This window comes from Mustela lutreola, chromosome 17, assembly GCF_030435805.1.
Source record: "Mustela lutreola isolate mMusLut2 chromosome 17, mMusLut2.pri, whole genome shotgun sequence".
NCBI lineage: Eukaryota > Metazoa > Chordata > Mammalia > Carnivora > Mustelidae > Mustela > Mustela lutreola.
The window spans coordinates 21,130,118-21,153,702 of NC_081306.1; the positions used below are offsets into that span (position 1 = coordinate 21,130,118).

A 23,585-nucleotide genomic window follows, 5' to 3' on the forward strand; every position below is an offset into this window, starting at 1 on the left:
TCCTTGCTTCACTCCACACTAACTGATTTGGGGCAAATTATGCAACTTCTCTCAGTCTTTTTTTTGTTTTTTGTTTTTTACGTCTGAAGATAATAATGCCTATATTTTAGGAATGAGAAAAAGATTAGAAATGCTATTTGTAAAGCCTCTAGCTCTGTCCTTGGCAATTAGAAGGTGCTGAGTAAATGGTGTGTGGTCTCAAGAGAAACTCCATCTTCTAGGAATTTCTTCATGGGGTATCTCCCCACCTGACATGTATTTATAGATTCAGTGTCATTCCCCTGCAAGAATGTAAGGCTCTTGGTTAGCAGGAATCGGTTTGGTCATGACAGAATCATAGCACTTCCATTTCTGTTTAGTGCATTTAACTGTTTGGCAAGTGTGTGAATGGGTGAGAAAATACAAGGAAGACTGTGGTCATCAGACCTGTTTGATTGCCTGTCAGGTACTTAGGCATTATGAAGAAGAGACGAAACTGATCTGTTAGAGATGTCTCTGACATCTGTCTTCGCTCCATTTCCACGACTTATATTCTAAATAGGATTGCTGAACCTGAGCACTACTGATACCTGGGCCACACAGGTATTTATTGTGGAAGGATGGATTGTGGTGGTGGTGGAGTGGGGATGGGGGGGTAGGGGAGGTGAAGGGTGTCGGTTGTCCATGCATTATAGGAGACGAGTAGCTGCATCCCAGGCCTCCATGCACTTGATGTCAGAGCATCTTTGAGGTGTGACCACAGAATTGGCTCCATTGTTACCAAATGCCTTTTGGGAGCAAAATCATCCTTGACTAGGAACCCCTGTCTAGGGACAAGTGATTAGACCAGGCTGTATAAAAGCCTTCATCTCTCCACCTGGTCTTCCTTCAGAGTAGATCTGGACTTTCTGTATATCTAATCCAGTTGTACAACAAGTCTCTTCCAAAGCCCTGGAGACTCCCTGTTGCCACTGAAGTAAAACACGCTCTCAAAGCGCCTTATCTAACTCCAACCAATACCAGGACGTTTCTGGTGGGTTGTCTTCACCGGCTTAGGAGTTCTCTGAGGGCAAGGGTGGTCTGAGTGCTCTTCCGAAGGAAAAGGCCTCAGTGAACGCGTGCTTCAACGCCGTACATCGCAAGGGCAGGAAGCTCGGAACCTTTCAAAGGTCTCTCCACGCGGAAATGCGCGGACGGGTGCCCCGAAGGGAGACGGGTGGCGCGCCGGCCACTTCCTCCCCACACCCCCCAAGAGGGGCGAGGTCCCGGCACACTGCCACTCGGGTCTTCGCGTCCCGGGAGGGAAGACCACAGCTGCAGGATACAGGGAGGGGCCGCAGAGCTCGGGGCCTTCCAGACGGGAAAAGTCAGCTTCACAAGTGTCACTCACCAGCCACTCCCTCTTTTCCAACGCGCTAGACTGAAAGCTGCCGCGGGGAATGCCGGGACCTTCGGAAGGCCTGACGCATGCGCAATGGCTCAGCCCCCACCAACGGGCGGGGCGGAGTACGCAGGCGCTTCCTAAAGGACCTTTCGGTTTCTCTGGTTTCCGCCTTCCGCTAATCGACAGCCCTCCTCACCAATGAATCGACAGGATCTTCTTCGTGTCGTGCCCTGGAGCCAATCGGGGTATTTAAGCAAACGGAGGGTGTGGGAAGCCGGGCTTTAGACGTTTGTTAACTCTCTCCTATTGGTTACTGCTCTTCTGTTGGCCAGGCGCTTCCGCTTCCTGACTTGGATGGGTTTTCCTTCCAACACCGGTGTTGCTCAGAGGGTTTTCCAGGTATGACAACGAAAGTCATCAAAGACAGTCACGCTGTTGGTGTGCTAGGCACAACTGTAAATAAGTCCATAATAACGTTATCCTGACAACAATCCTATGAAGTCAGTAGTATTACCTTTTCCATCCTCCTGAAGAGAAAACCAAAGCCGTTTTTAAGTGACTGTCATGATAGGTGTAGTGATAGAACTCTCTTCCAACCTAGTGTTTTCTTCCGTTTAATTTTTCAAAATTCCATGAGTACCGCAAATCATTCTCATGTTAAAAGGAATTCTCTCCCTTCCTATTTCCCAAGCTGCAATCTTTCCAGAGGAAATAACTTGTGTCTTTTTGTACTTTCCCAAATGCAATTTTGCCTATTTATCTTGATTTATTGTCTCACTATAATGACTTACTCTTTTTTAAAAAAGAATCTTTTTTTTTTTTAAGAATTTATTTATTTATTTGTCAGATCACAAGTAGGCAGAGAGGCAGGCAGAGAGAGGGGGAAGCAGGCTCCCTGCTGAGTAGAGAGTCCGAGGCGGGGCTCCAATCCAGAATCCTGGGACCATGACCTGAGTCGAAGGCAGAGGCTTTAAACCACTGAGCCACCCAAGCGCCCCAACTTCATCTTTTTTTAAAAGATGCTGCGTTTAGTCACATACCAGAATATATTCAACTCTCTATCGTTTCTTCTTTGATGTACAGCAAAATACTTTACTAATTTTCATATATGTTTTTGTATTATTCTAGATTGGAGTATTCTGGATTTGTTTTGAAGAGGGAGCTGGTGGATTGCGATGTTGAGTGTGAGGGTAAGAATTGTGATCTGTGTTTTCTGACCCCTTTATCGATTCATCATTTATGAAGACACCAGTTACACAATGAAGGGGTAGCCCTCCATCAACATATAAATGGAGAGAGGTGGAGTATGACTAATAAATAGACTAATAAACCTCCCTAGGAAAACATTCCACTTTGATTAAAAATCACCTGTACAGTTTTCACTGAACACTCCCACACGCATTATCTCTTTAATCCTTATAATGTTACTGCTGGCTATTCTATTCATTTTACATATGATGAATGGGAGTGCTGGGGAGATCCAACCTGTTGGTCACCATATCTCATTTGCACAATATACTAAAATGCCCAAGGCTCTAGGCTCCTAGTGTCATGACCTTTTTAAGGTTTCCTGATGCCTCTCTATTCACAGGCCAGTGTAACTAGACCAGTACACTGACAAGAAAGAGAGACATGAGTCTGATATGGGAAAATCAAAATAAAACAAACAATGGCAGAGTAGTGCTTCTCCGTAACCCTAGTTGCGTGTCTTCTCAGCCTCCTAAAATCTTTAGTGCACCCTTAAGGTCCTTGTTCCTCAGGATGTAGATGAGAGTGGAGTATGGGTGTTAACTATGTTAAGAACAAGAAATTGGTCTGACCAAGAAAGTAGCTGTTCTAGGTGAGATTTAGTCATCGGTAACTATCCCTGTGAGAATTCCTGCACCACCAGGTGGGACCTGTGGATTCCTAAGCCTTTGCTTCTCTCTATCCATGGCTTAGTAGATCCTTGGCCAACGTCTGTAATGTAGATATAGTTAACAAGGACCAATCCTATGGAGAAAAGAAGTATGATTGTAGGACAATGATTGTAGTCACAAAGACATTTAACTTTTGAAAAGTTTATGGTCATATGTAACTTTATCCAGGCAGATACCTCATAAAGAAAGTGGTCAAATGTCCCTCTGCCTTTCACAGAGGGACAGCTGTAATGTGGCAGGCATCTGAACTAGAGAATTGTCGAAAACATTCTGCAAGGCAAGATTTGCCAACTTCAAGCAGTCTTATCACTGCTTGACCACAGCATGGTGGAAGGCCAACAGATGACAAATGTGTGGCCAAGGCTATCAGTGCTAAGAGAATGCTCTCAGTGCAATGAGGGCCAGGACAAACAAACACACACACACACAAAAAAGGAAAAATAGGGACGCCTGGGTGGCTCAGTGGGTTAAGCTGCTGCCTTCGGCTCAGGTCATGATCTCGGGGTCCTGGGATCGAGTCCCGCATTGGGCTCTCTGCTCAGCAGGGAGCCTGCTTCCCCCTCTCTCTGCCTGCCTCTCCATCTACTTGTGATTTCTCTCTGTCAAATAAATAAATAAAATCTTAAAAAAAAAAAAGGAAAAATAAAGGTCAACTATAATCTTATGGCATATTTGTGTACATCTCCAAGTTTTCTGGCTTCTGGGATTACTGTATTTTTTATTCAAATAATGAGATGAGCCGCCTTCTTCCATGGTTGTAGGATTTTTTTTTAAATTTTTAAAAAGATTTCATTTATTTATTTGACACAGAGAGGGAGGGAGAAAGTACAAGCAGGGGGAGCAGCAGAGAGAGAGGGAGAAGACGACTCCCCCCTGAGGAGGGAGCCCAACGTGGGACTTAATCACAGCACCCCGGGATCATGACCTGAACCGAAGGCAGCCACTAATTGACTGAACCACCCAGGCACCCTGTAGGATGTTTTTGTTTCACATTTTTCTGCAACTTTTCATGACACATCTCATTTGTGATACACATCCAAGTTGATGCATGTAGCTCTACATTATTTTTATTGCTGTATTTATTCCACCGTATGACCACCGTATTCCTTCATCTGCTCTTCCGTTGGTGAACATCTGGGCTATTTCAGTCTTCTATTATAAACAATGCTGTTGTGAACATTACTGTATATGGGAATAGATGTACTTTTAAAAGACTTTTGGGCGCCTGGGTGGCTCAGATGGTTAAGCACCTGGCTTCGGCTCAGGTCATAGTCCCAGGGTCAGGATTGAGCCCTGCATCAGACTCCCTGCTCAGTGGGGAGACTGCTTCTCCCTCTCCTGCTGCTCCCTCTGCTTGTGCTCTCTCACACTCTGTGTCGAATAAATAAATAAAATCTTAAAAAAAAAAAAACAAAAAAAAAAGATGGGGTGCCTGGGTGGCTCAGAAGCCTCTGCCTTCTGCTCAGGTAATTATCCCAGGGTCCTGGGGATCAAGCCCCGCATCTGGCTCTCTGCTCAGTGGGGAGCCTGCTTCCTCCTCTCTCTCTGCCTGCTTCTATGCCTACTCATGATCTCTGTCAAATAAATAAATAAATAAAATCTTAAAAAAAAAAAAAAAAAGACTTTCTCTAGGGTATGCCATGGAGAAATAGGTTATTGGTATGCACATCTTCAGCTTTGTTAAATAATGCCAAATACTACTGGCTCTATATAAAACTTTGTGGTGTTTTGGGGCACCAGGGGGCTCAGTTGGTTAAGCATCAGTCTTTGCCTCAGGTCATGGAATCCAGCCCTGCATCAGGCTCATTGTTCAGCGGGGAGCCTGCTTCTTCCTCTCCCTCTGCCCCGTGCTCTCTCTCAAATAAATAAATAAAATCTTAAAAATAAATAAAATTTCCTTGTGCTTGATATCATTGTCATCTCTTGGTATTGTCAGTCTTTTAAATTACTACTACTTAGAAGGAATAAAATATTTCATTGTATCTTTAATTTGAATCTCTGATTCCTAATGAAATCTGGCATATTTTGATACACGATTAACAAAGTGTTTCTTCCAATTAGAAATTTAGACCTCAGGGCACCTGGGTGGCTCAGTGGGTTAGGCCTCTGCCTTCGGCTCGGGTTATGGTCTCAGGGTTCTGGGATCGAGCCCTGCATTGGGCTCTCTGCTCACTGGGGAGCCTGCTTCCCCTTTTCTCTCTGCCTGCATCTCTGCCTACTTTTGTTCTCTCTGTCTGTCAAATAAATAAAATCTAAAAAAAAAAAGAAAAGAAAAGAAAAGAAATTTAGACCTCAAATATTTCTCAGATCCTCTAGGAATGCTTTCACCTTCCTGGTTGTTATTTTGTTCTCTGTGTAGCGCTGAGTCTTTCCACCTTTCCCAATGGGCCCGTTCTGTTTCTCCATGCTACTGCCACTCTTCCTTGTCTGCTTCTTGCTACATGCAAAGCTTGGGCACAGTACTCTTGTTTTGTTTTTCAAACAGGCTTCATTGGTGCCGAAGAATAATGAGACTATAGCAGAGAAAACTAAAATCAAAATCAGGAGTACTCCCTTCTCACTATTGGATATGGGTTTTACAGGGGTTCCCCCACTGTCTCTTTAGTTTTGCCGGACATTATGTTTATGGCATCGGAGCATCTTCTCCTGTATTAAAATCCTTTTTTATTTTTTTATGATTTTATTTATTTGACAGAGAGAGAGACAGTGAGAAAGGGAATATAAGCAGGGGGAGTGGGAAAGGGAAAAGCAGGCTTCCCTCTGAGCAGGGAACCCAATGTGGGTCTCGATCCCGGGACGCCAGGATCATAACCCGAGCTGAAGGCAGATGCTTAGTGACTGAGCCACGAGGCTTTTGGGAAAGCCTCCTTTTTAAAATTTAATGTCTTCACTCTCCTTGTCTCAATCCCCCACTTTTCCCACCAGAAAAGCAAAAGAAGTTAATATTATACTCTGAGATGTATATTACCTTACCAATAGTAATGCGGACTCTGGGTGTCCAGAAATGGGCTTCTACATACCATTTGAGAGATGGCTGGGCTGGGGAAGGGATAAATACAAGATGGGCATTTCCTGTGGTGCCTGAAAGCGCAAATTACTCAAAGAATTAGGGAAAAGTCAGAAAAAAATGAAAGTTTGAATAGGCTCCCAATGATCAAATAGCAGACAATTTAGTAATAACAGATTATAAACCACTGGATAAAATAGGAAACCTTGATTCTGTAATACAGAAACAAATGAATAAATTGACTTTCATTAGTAAGAGGGTATTTACCTAGTTTCAAATTACTTCTCCATTAAACAGTTATTAATTAGAAAACAAAGTTAAAATGGAAAAAATAGAGGAAAAGCCTAGCAGATGCCACACTGAGTGATCCAAGTAATACCATTAGCAAAGGGACAAACTGAAATATACATCACCTGTCTTTGCTTAGGCTGCCATAACAAAATACCACAGAGTGGGTGACTTCAACAGGCATTTATGTCCCCATGTTTCTGTAAGCTGGAAAATCAAGGATAAATATTGTGGGAAGATTCATTTTATGGTGAGAGCTCTTTCCTCACAGATGAACACTTTGTTCACACACAGAATATTCTCTGAATGGGCATGGAGAAAACTTTTTCTTCCCCTTTTTAGAAGGTCACCAATTTTATTGGATTTGGTGCCTGCCTAACCCTAATTAACTCTTAAAGACCATATCTTCAAATATAATCACATGGGGGACTGGGGGTTCAAAGAATTTGAGGCGGGTAGATGACGCAATTTAGTCCACAGCAACACCCGATGGGATACAATGAGCAGAAGGCAACATCACTGCTGTGGTGTTCCTGCCAGACATGCAAAACTTGAATCTAGTTAAGAGGAAGAATACAACCCAGATTGAGGGATGTTCAATAAAATAACTGGCTACTGATCTTAAGTGTCAGCACTATGAATGCCAACAAGACTGAGGAACCATTTGAGACTGACAAAGATGTGACAGGAACCTGGTTGGTTCAGTCAGAAGAGCATGCAATTTGTGATCTTGGGGTTGTTAGTTCGAGCCCCACACTGGGTGTCCAGATTATTTAAAAAGAAAGTATTAAAAAACAAGAGATGACTAAATGCATGTATATATCTTAGCAAAATCTTCTTGCTATGAAAGACTTTACTGGAACAAACGGCAAAAGCTGAATGCAGTTTGAGGATTGGATATCATGAGTTAATGTTCATTTAGTAATTTTGATGACTATATTGTGGTCCCATAGAAGAATGCTCCTGTTTGGGGAAGATACTGAGATATTTGGAGGACAGTGTCAAGTCGTCGATATACTCTCAATCAGAAGGGAAAAGTTCTTTGTATTATGCTTTCAACTTTTCTGTACCTTCTTCATTATTTCAAAAAAGACAAATATTTTTTGAAACAAGCACAACCTTCACAGTCAAGAGTATGTGGGTTTGACTCCCAGGCCTCCGCTATGTACTCTCAAGCAAGTTTCCTCCTGTGCACCAACGTGTCCATCTTAAAATGGGAACAGTATAGGCTGTTGTTGAGTAGATGGGGGTGATTCTGACAAAGAGGTTAGATCACTGCCTAACACATGGGAAGGACCAGTAAAGTTAGCTACGGTGATGTAGTCAGGTAAACGACCTCTTCACCAAATGATTAATGGAGCTTGCAAGTCAGTTTGTCATTGGACCCACATGCTAGAGAATAAACTCGCCAAGCCAGACTCATCTCCAGTTCCTATTTCTCACCAACTCCTTTACTGCAACATCTCCTAATCAGGGCAATGGAATTGAACCTCAGGGCTGTGAAGACAGGAAAATTATTGACTCCCTGCATTGGCAGGTTCAAAATTTGGTCCTTTTGACTCAGGTTTTCATAGAGACTCCACTCCATTATGAGGCACGGCATGGTTCTAGATAGACTCTATGGCTCACAGACTCTATGTGACATGCCCTTCAATTCGTTTAAATCCACTGACCAGACTAGCGTAGCCACATGCTGGCCATCTTCCATTTACTTAGGTTCCTGAAAGATTGCTCTGGTTTTTCTTTCTCATTTTTCGAATTTCCAACTGAGCAAGATGCCAAACATACGTTTTCTTCTGGAACTCTGGAAATAAAACTTCAAAGGGCTTGCCTATTTAATTGCTTCTTTCCCAGTTTTTATTTTGTGTCACTGATGAGGTACTCACTACTGGGAATGGAATATGAAACACGTGCCGTCTGCTGTTGAGGACGATCCCTGTGATCCTTTCATATACCACAGCAGTCAGCCTCCTCCCTCCTGAATGTTCATAACAGAGAAAAGCAGCCAAGACTTGCTTCTTAAAGAAAATCCCAGAGGTTGTAACTGCCCACAATTGCTCGGTTTTCTGCCGATTCCTCCCCTTAATTTCACAGTTCACAGTCAATCACTCGTGGATTAGCTACAGCATCAGGAGTTGGGTTGGCTGCCTCGGACCATGAAAACTGGTCCTGACCTGCAAGCACTCCCCAACTGTGACTTTCTGTTCTCAGTATTCTTTACAGCCTGAGCAATATGGAAAGATGAAAATTTAAAAAAAAAAAAAAAAAAAAAAAAAAAAGAAGAAGAAGAAGAAAGAAAAGAAAAACCTGTAATCCTAAATTTTTGATCTTGGTAGAGATGACTAGATGTGTTTTTAATTTTTTCTGGAAGATAGTTGACAGTGAGATTCTTTTTTTTTTTTTTTAAGATTTTATTTATTTATTTGACAGAGATCACAAGTAGGCAGAGAGGCAGGCAGAGAGAGGAAGGGAAGCAGGCTCCCTGAACCGAAGACAGAGGCCTTAACCCACTGAGCCACCCAGTCGCTCCAACAGTGAGGTTCTTGAGAGCTCCATTTGTGCCTATCTTGCTTCAAAGTTCCAAGTTACTATTTCTTTGTTTAGAAGGATGAAGTCAGAGAAGAAGTAAAATGAAAATACCTCCAGTCAGAAAGATTAAGGTATTTTGATCAAGTTAAGATGAATCTTATCCATGAATCTTAGAAAAGGAACATTGGAGCTTGTAAAAATGAATATTGTAGAAGTGCCATTTAACTAAAAAAGATTAGAAGGGAAATACAACTTCTCCTTTAAGGAGGGTAAGTAGTTATGATGCTGGCTAATGGTCGCTCACCACAATTAGAGGATGAAGGAAGTGTTTAAGCATTTTTCCTGAACTCATCCCATAAGCCATTATTCCTTAAACTACTAACATTTAATATATTTTTAATTAAAAAAATCTTCCTAAACTGAAGCATATTTTTCCTATTTATGAATATTAAAGATCCTTCACTTTTTTCTTCAAATGTTTTACACTGTTCAGTTCTTTATACACAAGATGGACAAATTCCTAGTGTGAAAATTATCATTTTGAAAATCTATCCATTGGTTTAAAAAATTCGAAAGTAAGTGTTCTTACTAAGTTTTCTCTTAAGGTGCAGAGTATCCAAATACTATAAAGCTTACTGTTGTTTTGCCTCCCCCCCCCCCCACCCGAGGAAGGGAGGAGGGGCTGAGAGAGAGCCCAATGTGGAGCCCAACCCCGGATCTATCTCACAACCCCGGGATCTTGACCTGAGCTGAAATCAAGAGTCAGACACATAACCGACTGAGCCTCCCAGGCATGCCATGAAGCTTCACGTTTTGTGTTAGGGCCAAGATCAGTGCAACCCCACAGTCATCGTCCTGCTGCGGTCAAAGTGAGATCCAACTCTGACAGTCTGCCTAACTCTGAACCTCAGCGTGCTGATTCCTCTCATGAGAGATGGGGTGACTGTTTTAAAGTGAAGTGCAGGCATTCTCAGATGTGGGTGTGTTGGGTGGGGCACAGGAGAAAAGCCTCATGGACCCGGGGCTGCAGAAAGCACTTCACAATAGCCCAGGACCACTGCCCCCTGGGGGAGTCCCACACAAAGGAAAAGCTGCACATAAGCCACATGGCAGACAACTCAAGAGTACCCCAGCCTTGCTCCCCACTGAACCCACATAAGAAACAACCGATAAAGGTGACAAGTGTGGAAGAGATTTAGGAACAACAATACGCTTTTGTCCAAATGTTTTGCAAACAACCCTGGAAAAACAAAGTGTGAATAAAGGCTCAACCTTCCTACTTGAAAGCACTCCAGAGTCTCCATTCAGGTGAGACCCGAGAGAAGCAACGTCAGTCCTTCAGCAAAGAATCCACGCTAAGCACCAAAGGGTAAAGTCCAGACAGGAAAGTACACACACAGCCTTGACCCATTACACGAGAGTGCAACTGGCAGGGAAATGCAGACGGTGATCAGGAAACATGTGTCTGTGGAGTGACTCGAATGAATGTTTAGAAAACCCTCTACAGACTTCAAACCTTCCGTGGTATCCCAGCTGTCCAGCTTGATCGAAAAGGCTGCTTAGCACTCCGGCTCTCAAGGTCTCCAGGGGAACTGACCACTCTTCTTGTGGTTCTAAAACCTGGTAAGCCCGAGCACTTTTAGTTTGATTCCAAGCTCTCCTCCTGTTCTTCCCCTCCAGCTAAGACAGCGGACGTTCACAACATCGGCTTGAGATTCCAGAGGAGTCTGCTTAATGGTGGGGAGAACTCTGGGTCTAGCAGTCCGCACACTGCCACAGTGCAGGGAAGGAGTTGAGGATTTGGGGGTTACACTGGTCCCTGTTCTGTTCTTAGAACCAAGCGTGGAGCCACTGTAAAGCTGTTATCTGAACCACCTGAAACGAAGCAATTCCTGGTTTGTCCTAGAATCCTTTGGCTATAAAAGGCATTGCCAAGAACATTAATACTAACGTTTCAGGCTAAACTGAAGGTTGTGTGTTGCACTTCATCTTTAAACCAAGCCTAAACAGGGGCGCCTGGGTGGCTCTGTAGGTTAAGCATCTAACTTCTGCTTGAGCCGGTCCTGGCATCCATCCCCACATCGGCTCCCCGCTCGGCAGGCAGTCTGCTTCTCCCTCTGTCCCTGCCCCCGCTCATGCTTGTGCTCCCGCAATCTCTCTCTGAAATAATAAAATCTTTAACAGAAAATAAATCGAGATAGATTTTGATTCTATGTTGCTTTTTTGGTAATCTCTCATCCCTGTGACAAGCCTACAGAAACTCTTCCTTCCCGTGTCCACATGTCCACCCCAAATCCCAAGCATGACTGGTGAACGTTGTACTACTGGTTCTTGGCTATGGAGACAAAACCGACAGAGGCTTCTCACTCCTCAGCTGCAATTTCTTGCTCCTGCTTTCCTGCATGACCTTCCTCTAGTCCAAGAGGGCAGTCCCCTTCCTCTCTACATCAATCAGGACAAATCTGCTTCTGCCCTATGTCCTGTGTTTTCTGAGGCCAACTCACAGAAGGTGCGAGGAGGTAGTCACCACACGATTGCTAAGTCTACTACACTCACAACAGGAATGAAAGGCAACCCCTTCCCTCTCTGGAGCCCACTATCAACAGAAACACATCTTTATGCACAAAAGCAGCAGAGCACAAAGGAACAGAGAGCAAGGGAAGGGGAACAAAGCCAGAGAGCGGCGGATGGTTGCTTTGTCCACCTGAAAAACTGACCAAGCGGGGCTTGTCTCAGGTAAAAAATCAGTCCTTTCCTATCACCTCATCTTGTAGGCTCCTCAGTGTGCCTATCAGTGTTACATGAGCTCAGTGCAGCATCTACAGGAAGGCAGACCCCTTCTGAGGGCCAAAGTCCACATGGACCGACCCAGAAAAGTTTCCAGAGCTCTAGTAGAACAGCGTCTCGACGTACGGCCAGGTTAAGCTGCGGAAATACACGATACCAACATCTCTATAGTTTAACAGAAATTTCTCAGTCCTGTAAAGTCCGTCACAGGTCTGGGGGACTCTCCTGGACAACTGCTCTCCACGTGGGGGCCTCAGCACTCCAGACTATTCTGACCTTGCGGCCCCTGTCTCTGTAGAAAGAACACTATCAAGTTTTGCACCAACAAAGAAAGGCTTCAGCCCAGAAGTGGGGCTTCCCACAACCCATCACCCACAACCATCTCATGACCCTAACTGCAAGAGGCAGCAAACTATCGCCACTCTTCTCCACACTCTTCACGAGAATACAAGTCCTGCGAGCGCATGTCTTTGGCTCTTTTGTCCACTACTGCATTCCCAGTCTAGACCAAACAGTGCCTGGGCACCTAAGAGGCCCCCCTGAGACGAAACAAATGTAGCACCAGGAAGATGTCCGCACATGGCCTGGGATGAGACAGGGTACCCAAAGCCTGAGGACGAGGCCATGGGTAACAGCTATGCAGACGAGAGCTTCAGAGCTGGCTGTGCCTAAGGAAGACTTGGCGTAGTTCATCTTGGGCAAGAAAACAAAATCCTGCCGAGAGCACCGGACCCACAGCTCAGGCGACTTACACTGTAATGTATTGAAGCCAAGGACCAAACCAATGGAGCATTATCACCACCAGCCATGCTCGACTCCTAAGGAGCTGAAAACAGCCATAAACACAAGTGCTTCCCCCCTGCGGTCAGTCTGCCCAGCATATCACTGGGGAGCAGGGGAAAGGGAACCCAATGCGTGTTTCGGGAACCAATCAAGCCATAAGAACGTTTCAGAACTCAGTAGACACAGCACAATGTCATCCAGCCCAGCCCTGCAGGGAGAACATGCACATCCTGCTCATCCTGCCTTCGGGCCTCCCTGATGCAGCTGACAGCCAGCGGACCCAGAGCAACAGGGTCTTGAACAAGTCCCTGCATCAGAGCCTTAATTTCATTGTTTGTGAGGTGTTCGGGAGCTCATTTAACCCCCTTCCTGACACCACCTAAAAGCTCTACCAGGAGCACATGGGAGTCACTGCTGTAGACAGTAAGAAGATCCACAGCCCACAGAGGGGTTCTGCCATCTACCGTTCACCCCCGAAGGCTGTTGTTACATGCTGTGTACAAAACAGACACAGGGAGACCCTGCCAGCTTCACACCGGTTTACAGTGTAAGACAACCAAGGTGAACGCAGATTCACCTGTCCTTGTCCACCACTCAGCACCAATTCCCAAACTTTGTTCCTGGGAACCCAACCTTCTGGCACGCCCAGTGAACATCCTGCCTGCAGCACAGCTCCAGTTCCTCAACATAACTCTGCCCTTGTTCTTAAAAATAAACAAAGCCAAAGGAAAAGCAAATAAAAACGTGAGAAGTTCATCCTGAACTTCCATTAACTTTCTTATAGCACTCCAGAAAGTGCTATCTTTAATGTTTTATCATATGAGATTATAAGAAAAGGACTAGTCTCTTTTATTGCAGAAAGTTCTTTTTTTACATGTACTCCATGGCTAAACATTCCAACCCGTTTCCGTATGATCTCATTAAAGATGTTTATCTTTTTCAAACACCACCAATGAGGTACAAGATAGTGCATTATTTATCTGGCAAATTCCCTAGTGCTGAAGTAAACAGTATTTCATCACAGTAAAAATGGTGCTAAAAGGATTCAAGAGCTAAAGTTCCTAAAATGTTCAAGAATAAACTTAAGTATGTCCAACGTTGGGAACACTGTCCAATGACAAGGGAGGGGAAGAAAATCCAACTTGGTTCTTGGAAAATTTGACAAGAGAACTCATTTTTGTGTCATAGGACTCTTGAAATTGGGAAGCTTACAACCTTAAAGGCAATGGTATCCAATTAATATGCAGGTTATTGCTTTTTCTTTTGGAAGACCATGCTACAAATGTTTCTACCACTGTGTTTAAAAGTGGCTGGGAATTCAATGCAAAACCAACAGTATCTACCCTCTCTGGTCACAGAAGACTGAGTCATGTACGCATCTCCATTTAAAGCTGAGTTTGCTATTTCGTCAGGTTCAACTACAAAAATGGTTCCCTTACTGAGAATGTTCCTGCAACACCTTTCTTGCTAAGGAATTCCCCAAAGGCTACGTGTAAAAATGTAAGTAGTATAAAACTACTTACAGAGATCCCTGCAGTCAACCTTGATTCCTGTGAAACACGTTCATATCACCAAATTTTCCACTGATGAAGAATTATTCATGCTTCATAATTTCATATATTTTTAATAAATCTCAGGGTCAACCTCCACTTGGCGAACTTCTTCAGAATGAGGACACTGGACAAACGTCCATTCAGCGGTGGAGTTTCTGGTGTCTAAGAAGGCTTGACCTCCTGCTAAAGTTTCTCCTGCATACGCTACAAGTGTATGGCTGCTCGCCTGTGTGGGTTCTCCGATGTTTGATAAGGTGGGAGTTCTGACTGAATTTTTTCCCACACTCGTGACATGTAAAGGGCTTCTCTCCAGTGTGCGTTCTTTGGTGTGTATGTAAATTTGTATTTTGACTGAAGCTTTTCCCACACCAGGAACACTTGTACGGTTTTATTCCTTGGTGTGTTGTTAAGTGCTTATTAAGATCTGAACTCCATCTAAACCTCTTATCACACTGCTGACACTTATATGGTTTCTCTTCAGTGTGAATTCTTTGGTGCTTAATGAGGTCAGAGCTAACCTTGAAGCTTTTCCCACATTCCTGGCATTTAAATGGCTTCTCTCCAGCACGAGCTTTCTTGTGGAGATCCATAAGTTTTAGCAGCTCTTGTTTCCATGTTGAAAGTTTCTTTCTTTTCTTCACGGGAAAATCTCTTTGCCATTTCTCCATCTTCTGTGTATCACCATGATTTTCTTTGCCTGTTGTTTTCTGGGGAACTTTCACCCGGGTCTTTTTCGATACTATGTCTCCTGGCGCTTGTATTTCTAAGTCAGAAAGACACACAGGCTGATGGTTTTCAGTGTCAGTTTTGACCTTTAACTCTGTGAGAATAAACATAACAATCAGCCAACTGTATGGCAAAGCAAAACTACAGGAATGGAGAGAAAAATCCAAAGATTACTGACTTACAAAATACAAATAAGCAGAATTTTAAATGTTAAGTCCCTGCAAAGGTTGCTATCAAAGGCACATTTGCCCTCTTCCCATGGTATACTTACCTGAAGGCAGCTCTCCAGGACTGTTCTTGAACTCCAAGGACCCTTGAACCCATGGCTCTTCCCCATGCTCTAGGTAGGAGATCACTTTAGGTTTGGGGAGCACAAATAAGGCTGTGAAATGGAAAAAAGGACGTCAAGGACTGGCAACCCAACAACTGCCCACAACTCCATACTATTTCAGGAGGGGCAAAGGAGAGTTTACAGTGTGCTACCCAAATGGTCAAGTGGGTAGACTCCCCTGTCCGCTTTCAGGTTTTATCCTATAATGCATTTGTGGATGGAAACACAACGTGGAGACGGAGAAATAAACCTAAGCTTGACGCATGGAGAGGATAAAGGGCATGGGAGTCCCTCTACAGTGCCCTCTTCTGTGACCAAGATGACCCCATATTTGAACAAGGTTGAACCAAACCCCAGAATCTGCAGGGAATGCAGTTACTCCTATTAGTTCCTTAGGATGAACCCAAGTCTAGCAGAGTGAGGTAAAGTTCAGTGAGCCGCAGGTCTAATGCAGCAGTGATTTCTATCCTAATAATTGTAACTTTTTACTTAGCTCTTCAGCACCACACACTGGACTAGAAAGGATTTCTTACACTGCCTAAGTCACTGGTTCTTGTCCAGGTGGAAGAAACAGACCAGAATCACTTAATGAAACTTTTCTAAATATACATCGCTAAGTTGAGAAAGTATTCATCTGTCATTCCATTGGCAATGTACTGACTAGCTATAATGTGCCAGAAACTCTCTTTGGGCTAATGGTATAGTGGTGACTAAGCCAAAGCACCCTGATCTCATAGGAGTTCACCTTCGGGTGGGAGAAGGAGACAACCCAACAGCAATAAATAAAGTTCTCAGCACACAGTAAATATTCTGTGGAAAACTAAAGCAGGACAACCCAGCATTTTAAGATTCTGCTTCTCTGAAGCTTCTTCGGAGGAGGTAGTAGGGAAGGCCTCTTTAAAAAAGTGGAATTGCAGCAGGAATGTAGAAGTGAGTTTCGCCATGGGGCAGAAAAGTGCGCCAGGCAGAGGAAAGGGGAAAGTAGAAACGACCATGGCAATTTCAAGAAACAGAAAGACCAGCGAGGCTCAAGGGGACTGAGCGAGGGCACAAGTGGCAGCAGGTGAGGGAAGGGAGGGGAGTGGGGTCAGATCCCGGAGGACCTGAAGCACTTCAGGAAGGTGCGGATTTTATTCAGAATGTGGTGAGAATTCACCATAAGGTTTACAATGGGAAATGTCATGATTTGACCAGGTTTTTAAAAGATTCCAGCTGCTCTGTGGAAAAGAGTGTGCGACAGCGAGAGGCAGGGCCACCAGTCAGAAAGTGCCCAGGTCAGGCTGTTACTCACGCTGCCGGCTTAAGCCAGGACGCTAACAGCACTGGGAAATGAGGCATGGCTGTGCTCGGGCTACACTGTGATGGAGCCTGAAGGACAGTGACGCATTAGCACGCGGTATGAGGGAGAGATCACGGTAAAGGATGACTGCATGTTCCTTCCTCGTAGCTGCTGGGTGAATGCTCTTGACCGAGAAGAGAGATCCATAGAAACGGATTTGGGGAAGGAGAAAAAATAAATCAAGACATCCACATAGCACACAGAGTGAGCACCTGGACAAAGCTAACCAAGGGACCTGGATACACCTTTCCCCTGTCCACACACCATCTAGTTGAAAAACAAGCCATTATCGGAACACAGCCTCTCAGGGGAGTACATTCCCAGTTAGCAGAGAACATGACAGATTACTCAACTTCTACCCAATGGGAGAGGGAGGGTCTTTACCTAGAGAGATGACAGTCTCATAGTTTTCCCGCATTACATCATTGTAGAGGGCCTTCTGAGTGGGATCCAGTAACTCCCATTCCTCCTGGGAAAAATACATGGCCACTTCTTCAAATGTCAACAAGCTCTAAAGAAGACAATGGGCTTCAGCTCAATACTTGCACTACAGAAGTTCTGGCCCATAAACTAAATGGCAGGCCAGACTGAATGAATTAATAGCAGATAATTTTTTACGTGAGAAGAGAAAGGAAGGAGGGAGAAGAATCAGCAACAGAGTAGGAGATGCCTAGTTCCTAGAGAGAACATTGGCACACGTGAGCACCTGCTGGGCAGGGTGGCTCCTGGGCAACAGGGAAAGGCAGCCCTCAACAGCTGGATCGCACAGCTCACCTGGGACTCAGGCAAGACGAGCTGAGGTGCCACTGTCCAGTCTTTGGTGTTTATCTGCTCAGGAAAGGCTAGGATCTGGTGAGCAGGCACAGCTGTGGGTGGAAAAGAGCCAGAGGAAATTTCTCTTGCTACTGATTACAAACATCCTTAGCTTATTTCTAAAGTACAGATAACCTTGATTCTTTCAGGAGAAATGAACACTTTTAAATCTGCTACATGTTACCAAGAAGTGGCCTTCTCATCTTAAAGAGGAATCAAGCATCTACCAGCCTCTACAACAGGTTCCACAGTTCACAGTCTTTGGTTTCATGAGTGAAAGCCACAAAAGGAAATGTGTTTTTTCCCTCATGTATTCCTCAAAGTTGGGTAAAATTAGAAGTGTTTAAAATTGCAGAATTCTGTCCAGTGTGCCAAGGATGGGAATGGTAAAGCAGAAATTAACTTGATTTCAAGAAACAGCAATATCCTGTGAATAAGGAGCACTAAACAAGGGCACAAGTAGCAGATGAACAGGGGCCAGATCTTGGATGATCCTGTGTACCTCGATGAGGAATTTGGATTTTATTCTGAATAAATGAGAAGTCAAGTCACCGTAAGATTTTGGAAAGGATGACATCATGGTCAAATCCGGGTTTTCAAAAACCTTGGCTGCTGCATGGAAAGCAGACTGTGGTGGCAGAAGGTGCTAGTTAGAAAGTACCGAGGTGGGCCTGATGATACACTCTTCTGGATTAGACCAACATGCTAACAATTCAAGAGGATGAGACATGCTTGGACTCAGGCTATACGGTGAATGTAGAGCCAAGAGGAAGATTAGGAGTGGGGTAGGAGAGCATGATCAGAGTAAAGAATGACTGCAAATTATCTGACCTGAAATATTGGGCGAGTGGTTCTGCTCTTTATGGAGATGGGAAAAGTAAAAGTAAAGATCTGGAGCGGGGGGGGGGGAGGGAGGGATCAAGATTTTCAGTGTAAAGAATGAGCATGTGCACTTGAACAAAGCTCCCAGGTGATCTGGATACACCTTTCCCCTGTCTACACACCATTTGGTTGAAAAGACAACCCGTTATTGGAACATAGCCTCTCAGAGGAGTACATTCCCAGTAAGCAGAGAACATGACAGATTACTCAACTTCTACCCAATGGGAGAGGGAGGGTCTTTACCTAGAGAGATGACAGTCTCATAGTTTTCCCGCATTACATCATTGTAGAGGGCCTTCTGAGTGGGATCCAGTAACTCCCATTCCTCCTGGGAAAAATACATGGCCACTTCTTCAAATGTCAACAAGCTCTAAAGAAGACAATGGGCTTCAGCTCAGTACTTGCACTACAGAAGCAGCCCTACCGCCTGGCCCATGGTCGACCTGGGCACTCAAGGAATTAACAGCACATTTTTTTAAAGTGAAAAGGCAATAAAGGAAAGAAGCAAGGGATCATCAACAGCCTAGGAGGTGCCCAGTTTCCCAGGGAGAACACTGGAGCTAACATGCCTGTGAGCTGGGCAGGGTGGGTCCTGGGCAGCAGGGAAAGGCAGCCCTCAATAGCTGGATCGAACAGCTCACCTGGGACTCAGGCAAGACGAGCTCGGGTGCCACCGTCCAGTCTTTAGTGTTTGTCCGCCCAGGAAAGGCTAGGATCTGGTAAGCAGGCACAGCTGTAAGTGGGAAAGAGCCAGAGGAAATCGCTCTCACTTCTGTCTGTAAACATCCTTAGCTCATTTCTAAAATACAGATGATCCCAGTTCTTCTGGTAGATTCGGGACACCCTTAAAAGTGTGTGTGGTTCCCTGAAATGGGTCTTATCATCATACACAAGAGCCAAGTACCTACTGGTCAGAAGAATAGGCTCCCCAGTTTTCATGAGTGAATAAATGAAAGACAAACTTATTTTCTTCTCATGATGTAAATTGTTCTAAGGCAAAAACTGAATGGATTCAAAGATGAAGTACTCAAGTTATCCAGTGTACAAGAGGAGATGTAGTTGGGTTTTTGTTTTTAATCATTTATTATTTTTCTCCTGGTACAGAATTGTGTTCACATTCTGCTAGTGCTTTCTAAGGAACAGAACTCATGGGGTTATTACCAGGATTTTGTAAGCAGAACGTTCCTGTACCCTAAGCCAACACCCGGCTTCACCCACAGTTGGTGCTCTACTGCCACCTAGGGGACATCATAATTGCTAACATGGCTGTGTCAGCCCATCCACATGGCCAGGCATCTGGAAAATGCTCACAATGTTCTGGCTGAACAAATTTCTCTAACAGCTCCCAACAGAAAGGAATTATCATGATGTGCCTTACCCATCTCACATACAGGCTCAGTTCCTGTATGAGTACTCCTGCTCAGCTGTTCTTGCAGACCCTGGTATGTTTTCCAGAATTCTTCATCCTGGGCCATGCCCACTGGCTGAGATTCTGCTGTTTCTCCCAAGAGCACTGCCTCCTTTCCCAGATCTTGGACTGCAACCTGGAAATAATCCCAATCTGTGTTACCACAAAAATTACTTTTGGTTTTGGGGTTGATTGTAAAATGAGGAAAAAGTGAACAGTCCAGATAGTGGCAAGTGTGTCACACTGAAGGAAATGACAAAAAGACTTAAAGAATTATCAGGCCACCACTTTTCCACAGAGAGCTACCCACAAAATGTTGAAATATTAGGATAAAAGGGGGGGAAAAAAACGTGGCTACTCCTACTCCTCTGACACAGCGGGCCCGACCCCTCTGCATACAGACCAACTAAGATCAATAGCAAGACTACACAGGCCACCTGTTCTCATGCTACTTTTGACGGGATTTCTCCCTTGGCTTAGATCCCTCCTTAGTGTTTGTCTTCTCAATTTCTCAAAAGATTAAAGAATTGAATAAATGCAGTTGTCTCCTCAACCATATTATCCACCATGGCCAGGGAACGTTTTCATAGAACACAGATGAAATGGAAGAAAGGGGAAAAAAGTCTGGCTCCAACCTACCTCCAAAAAATTTTGGCATTACACATATGCCTGCATTATTTCTTTCCAGCAGGCCTGAAGCCAGCTGGCTCTGCTACCTGGCTAAGGACAAACTCCCCGTTAACCAGAAGAGCCAAGGACCAACCATTGAGAGCACCGTGGAGGCTCTCACTTATGAGTCAGACGACACTATCCCTCAATATCTTTCTTCTCTCCGCTACTCTGCCAAGATTTTCAAAGCTGTTTCCCTTTATTCTGCCTACTTTTCTCTCCCTTTGCATTCTTCTCCCATTATTAGGGTTTTCCTTCTCTTTACTGTCTCTGCTCAACCTGCATTTTAAGTGTTCTCCCTTTTTCAAGTCCTCCTTTCCCTCTCCAAACCCTTACTGCCTTTTATTCATTTGGAGCTCAAAACCCTGTCCTTGTACAACCTAAAATAGGCTACTACCCTCAATTCAGTCTGGCTCTAAGGAGCACAAAAGGAATCTTTCTCTGCCAAGGGTCTGTGAGACCTGTGGACTACTGCTAAGTCTGTGGATTTTGGTCCTGCCTTAAATGTCCTCCAAAACATGAACAGTGACCGAGTTGACCTTATTTCTCAATTAACTGCCACCACCATGTCTGCCTTCACTCTATTTCACTGCACGTATCCGGAATCTTCCTTCTCACCCCATTCCTCACGTGACCAGATTCCCTCTGCAAGTGCTCTACCAGGGCCACAGCCTCCTCAATGCTCTGTAGATGGTCCTTCCTTATCCGGCTCTGGGTGTCCCTGGGTAGAATGGTCACAAACTGTTCCAGCACAAGCAGTTCCAAGATCTGGTCTTTTGAGTGGAGCTCTGGCCTGAGCCACCGGCGGCATAATTCCTGAAGTTGTCCAACAATTTCACGGGGTCCTGATGCTTCATGATAGCAGAAATTCCGGAAGTGCTGGCGACAGCTTTCAGGACTGGGATTGTCCATTTGTGCAGTACATTTCTTACTGTGACTGGAACTCTCTATCACAGGCCCCTTGCTTTCTGACAGAACTTTGATCTGAGGGTTCAAACAGTCAGCCACCTTCAGATCTACCATCATTATTTTGCTGCAGGAACAGTTTTCCTCTTTTCTTGGACACCCCAGCAGCACAACCTTCACAAAGTAAGACCTGGTCAGCTCGGGAACAAAATCAGTAAAATGATCTTCTTCCTAAAACACTGAGAGCAGAAAAAAAGTGTGCATCAATAAGAAAGTCATATTAACTTTACTATCTACTACTCCTAACAGGAGAAAAATGATGAAAAAAATCTGCCTTCCTTTTTTTTTTTTTTTTTAAGATTTTATTTATTTATTTGACAGAGATTACAAGTAGTCAGAGAGGCAGGCAGAGAGAGGAAGGAAAGCAGGCTGCCTGCTAAGCAGAGAGCCTGAAGCGGGGCTCGATCCCAGAACTCTGGGATCATGACCAGAGCCCAAGGCAGAGGCTTTAACCCACTGAGACACCCAGATTCCCTTTTCTTTTTTTTAAGATTTTTCTTATTTGAGTGAGAGAGAGAAAGAGGCAGCAGGGGGAAGGACAGAGGGAGCAGCATACACTCTGATAAAAAGGGAGCCTGACATGGGGCTCCATCTCAGAAGCCCCAGATCACAACCTGAGCCAAATGCTGCCACATAACCCACTGAGCCACCAAGGGGCACGTCCTTTCCTTTTAAAGAATCCACTGCCAGACCCTTTCTTCTTCGATTATCCACTTGAAATAATGCACAGCTCATCGATAGACAAATACCCACTGAGGACTTGGTCTTTCTTTGTAAAAGTAATGATTCAAGAAAGGTTAGCAGTGAGACCATTTACACCCTCTGGCTGCAAGAGGCATGGGGATTCTCCAAAGACTTCACTGTTGTGCTTCCGACCCCAGCTACCCGATGCCAAGGGAGTATCAGGGGAATATTCTGAGTTCCTCTTAAATGTGAACGTGTCATCCCAGTCTTCTGTCTCTAGCAAGGGGGTCCAACTTCTCTGACCCTTCATCCTCTTGTGAAGACGAAACCCTCAGTGCGTGGAACATTCCAGATTCTCCTTTCCACTCTACGGATATTGGCAGGACAGCTGGGACACAGAAGTGACACCAGACGAGGAGGAAAGTAATGAGGGAAAAAGCAGTCCTATTCTAAGACAGCAAACCCGGGTTCAGTAACTAGATGCTCCACACTCGTTTGACACTTTCTCGTAAGCACCATCAAGGGCACCCTCCACAAGATCTAGCCCTGTGTTTTTAAACCTCTTTCCTTGGGGCGCGCCTGGGTGGCTCAGTGGGTTAAAGCCTCTGCCTTCGGCTCAGGTCATGATCCCAAGGTCCTGGAATCGAGCCCCGCATCGGGCTGTCCGCTCCGCGGAGAGCCTGCTTCCTCCTCTCTCTCTTTCTACCGGCCTCTCTGCCTACTTGTGATCTCTGTCTGTCAAATAAATAAATAAAATATTTAAAAAAATAAATAAATAAACCTCTTTCCTTGACCCAGAAAAATCACAGCTGACCTTGGCTTACAAAACGCTTATCCAAAGGCCAAGCCGCAAAGGACGAGAGAAGGGGAGTTGGTGCTGTCGACGGTGAGCCTTCGGCCCACCTTCCCTCTCTTCGACGTTCATTTAGACCTCGAGGCGAGAATGAGCAGAGTCGCGGGATCTCGCCTTCCCTGGCCTGAGGTCTCCACGAACGGCTCCCAACGTCGGCCAGGACGTCACAATGTTCTCAAATGGCCGGCGGCCGGCTGCCCGGCGAGCTCAGCGTGCACCCGGACGCTTGTCGCGCTTCGGCACCAGCAGAGGCTGACATCTCTGAAGCTGCAGAGTACCCGGCCCGCGGAAAGTCCGGCCAGCGAGTCGGGAAACTGGCCGCCGCGACCCCGACGCCGTCTCCGCAAAGGCGGACAGCCGAATGGTGGAGCCCGACGGCGGGGCTCCCCGAAACGGTCCGGCCGTCAGCCTGCGGCCTCCCGGCCCGAAACCACCGCCGCCCACGGACAATGGCAGCCTCGCCTCCGCCACCGCGCAGCGGCCGGGGCTCCTCGGGAGCTCCGGGGCCCACGCCGCTGCCCCTGCCACCCGCTCACCTGCAGGCCACCGCCCTCCGCCCCGCGCTACTCGCAGACGGGCCCCGCCACGCGTACAACCCGTCTCAATAACGGCTGTCAGGCCCGCGTCCCCGCCCGGGTCCCATCCGACACCGCGCTCGGGCCGGAAGCGGATTGACGCCCTTCCG

General features: G+C 45.4%; 1 protein-coding gene and 1 long non-coding RNA gene across 10 annotated transcripts in view; one reads left to right on the forward strand and one right to left on the reverse strand.

Annotated features, from left to right (window-relative positions):
• The window catches only part of LOC131819272 (zinc finger protein 75A-like), a 32,086-nt gene extending 8,515 nt beyond the window's left edge, over positions 1-23,571 (reverse strand). For 2 of the 9 annotated variants that reach the window (XM_059154158.1, XM_059154159.1), the window contains exons 1-8: positions 23,437-23,571; positions 21,016-21,542; positions 19,699-19,864; positions 18,962-19,053; positions 18,564-18,690; positions 17,400-17,491; positions 17,010-17,136; positions 15,227-15,337 (exon numbers count right to left, since the gene is read on the reverse strand). In XM_059154158.1, the coding sequence (XP_059010141.1) occupies positions 15,227-15,337; positions 17,010-17,136; positions 17,400-17,491; positions 18,564-18,690; positions 18,962-19,053; positions 19,699-19,864; positions 21,016-21,423 (1,123 nt within the window). In that variant the 5' untranslated portion in view covers positions 21,424-21,542; positions 23,437-23,571. Of the gene's footprint in view, positions 1-9,764; positions 15,050-15,226; positions 15,338-16,577; positions 16,750-17,009; positions 17,137-17,399; positions 17,492-18,563; positions 18,691-18,961; positions 19,054-19,698; positions 19,865-21,015; positions 21,543-22,861; positions 23,086-23,436 lie in introns of those variants that run through there. The other 7 variants (XM_059154156.1, XM_059154155.1, XM_059154157.1 and 4 more) reach the window with 7 other exon arrangements.
• Positions 1,395-9,909, forward strand: LOC131819291 (uncharacterized). Its single transcript, XR_009349126.1, has 3 exons — positions 1,395-1,762; positions 2,492-2,562; positions 9,786-9,909. It is a non-coding gene; the product is annotated as an uncharacterized LOC131819291 (long non-coding RNA).
• Positions 23,572-23,585: the final 14 nt, after the last annotated feature.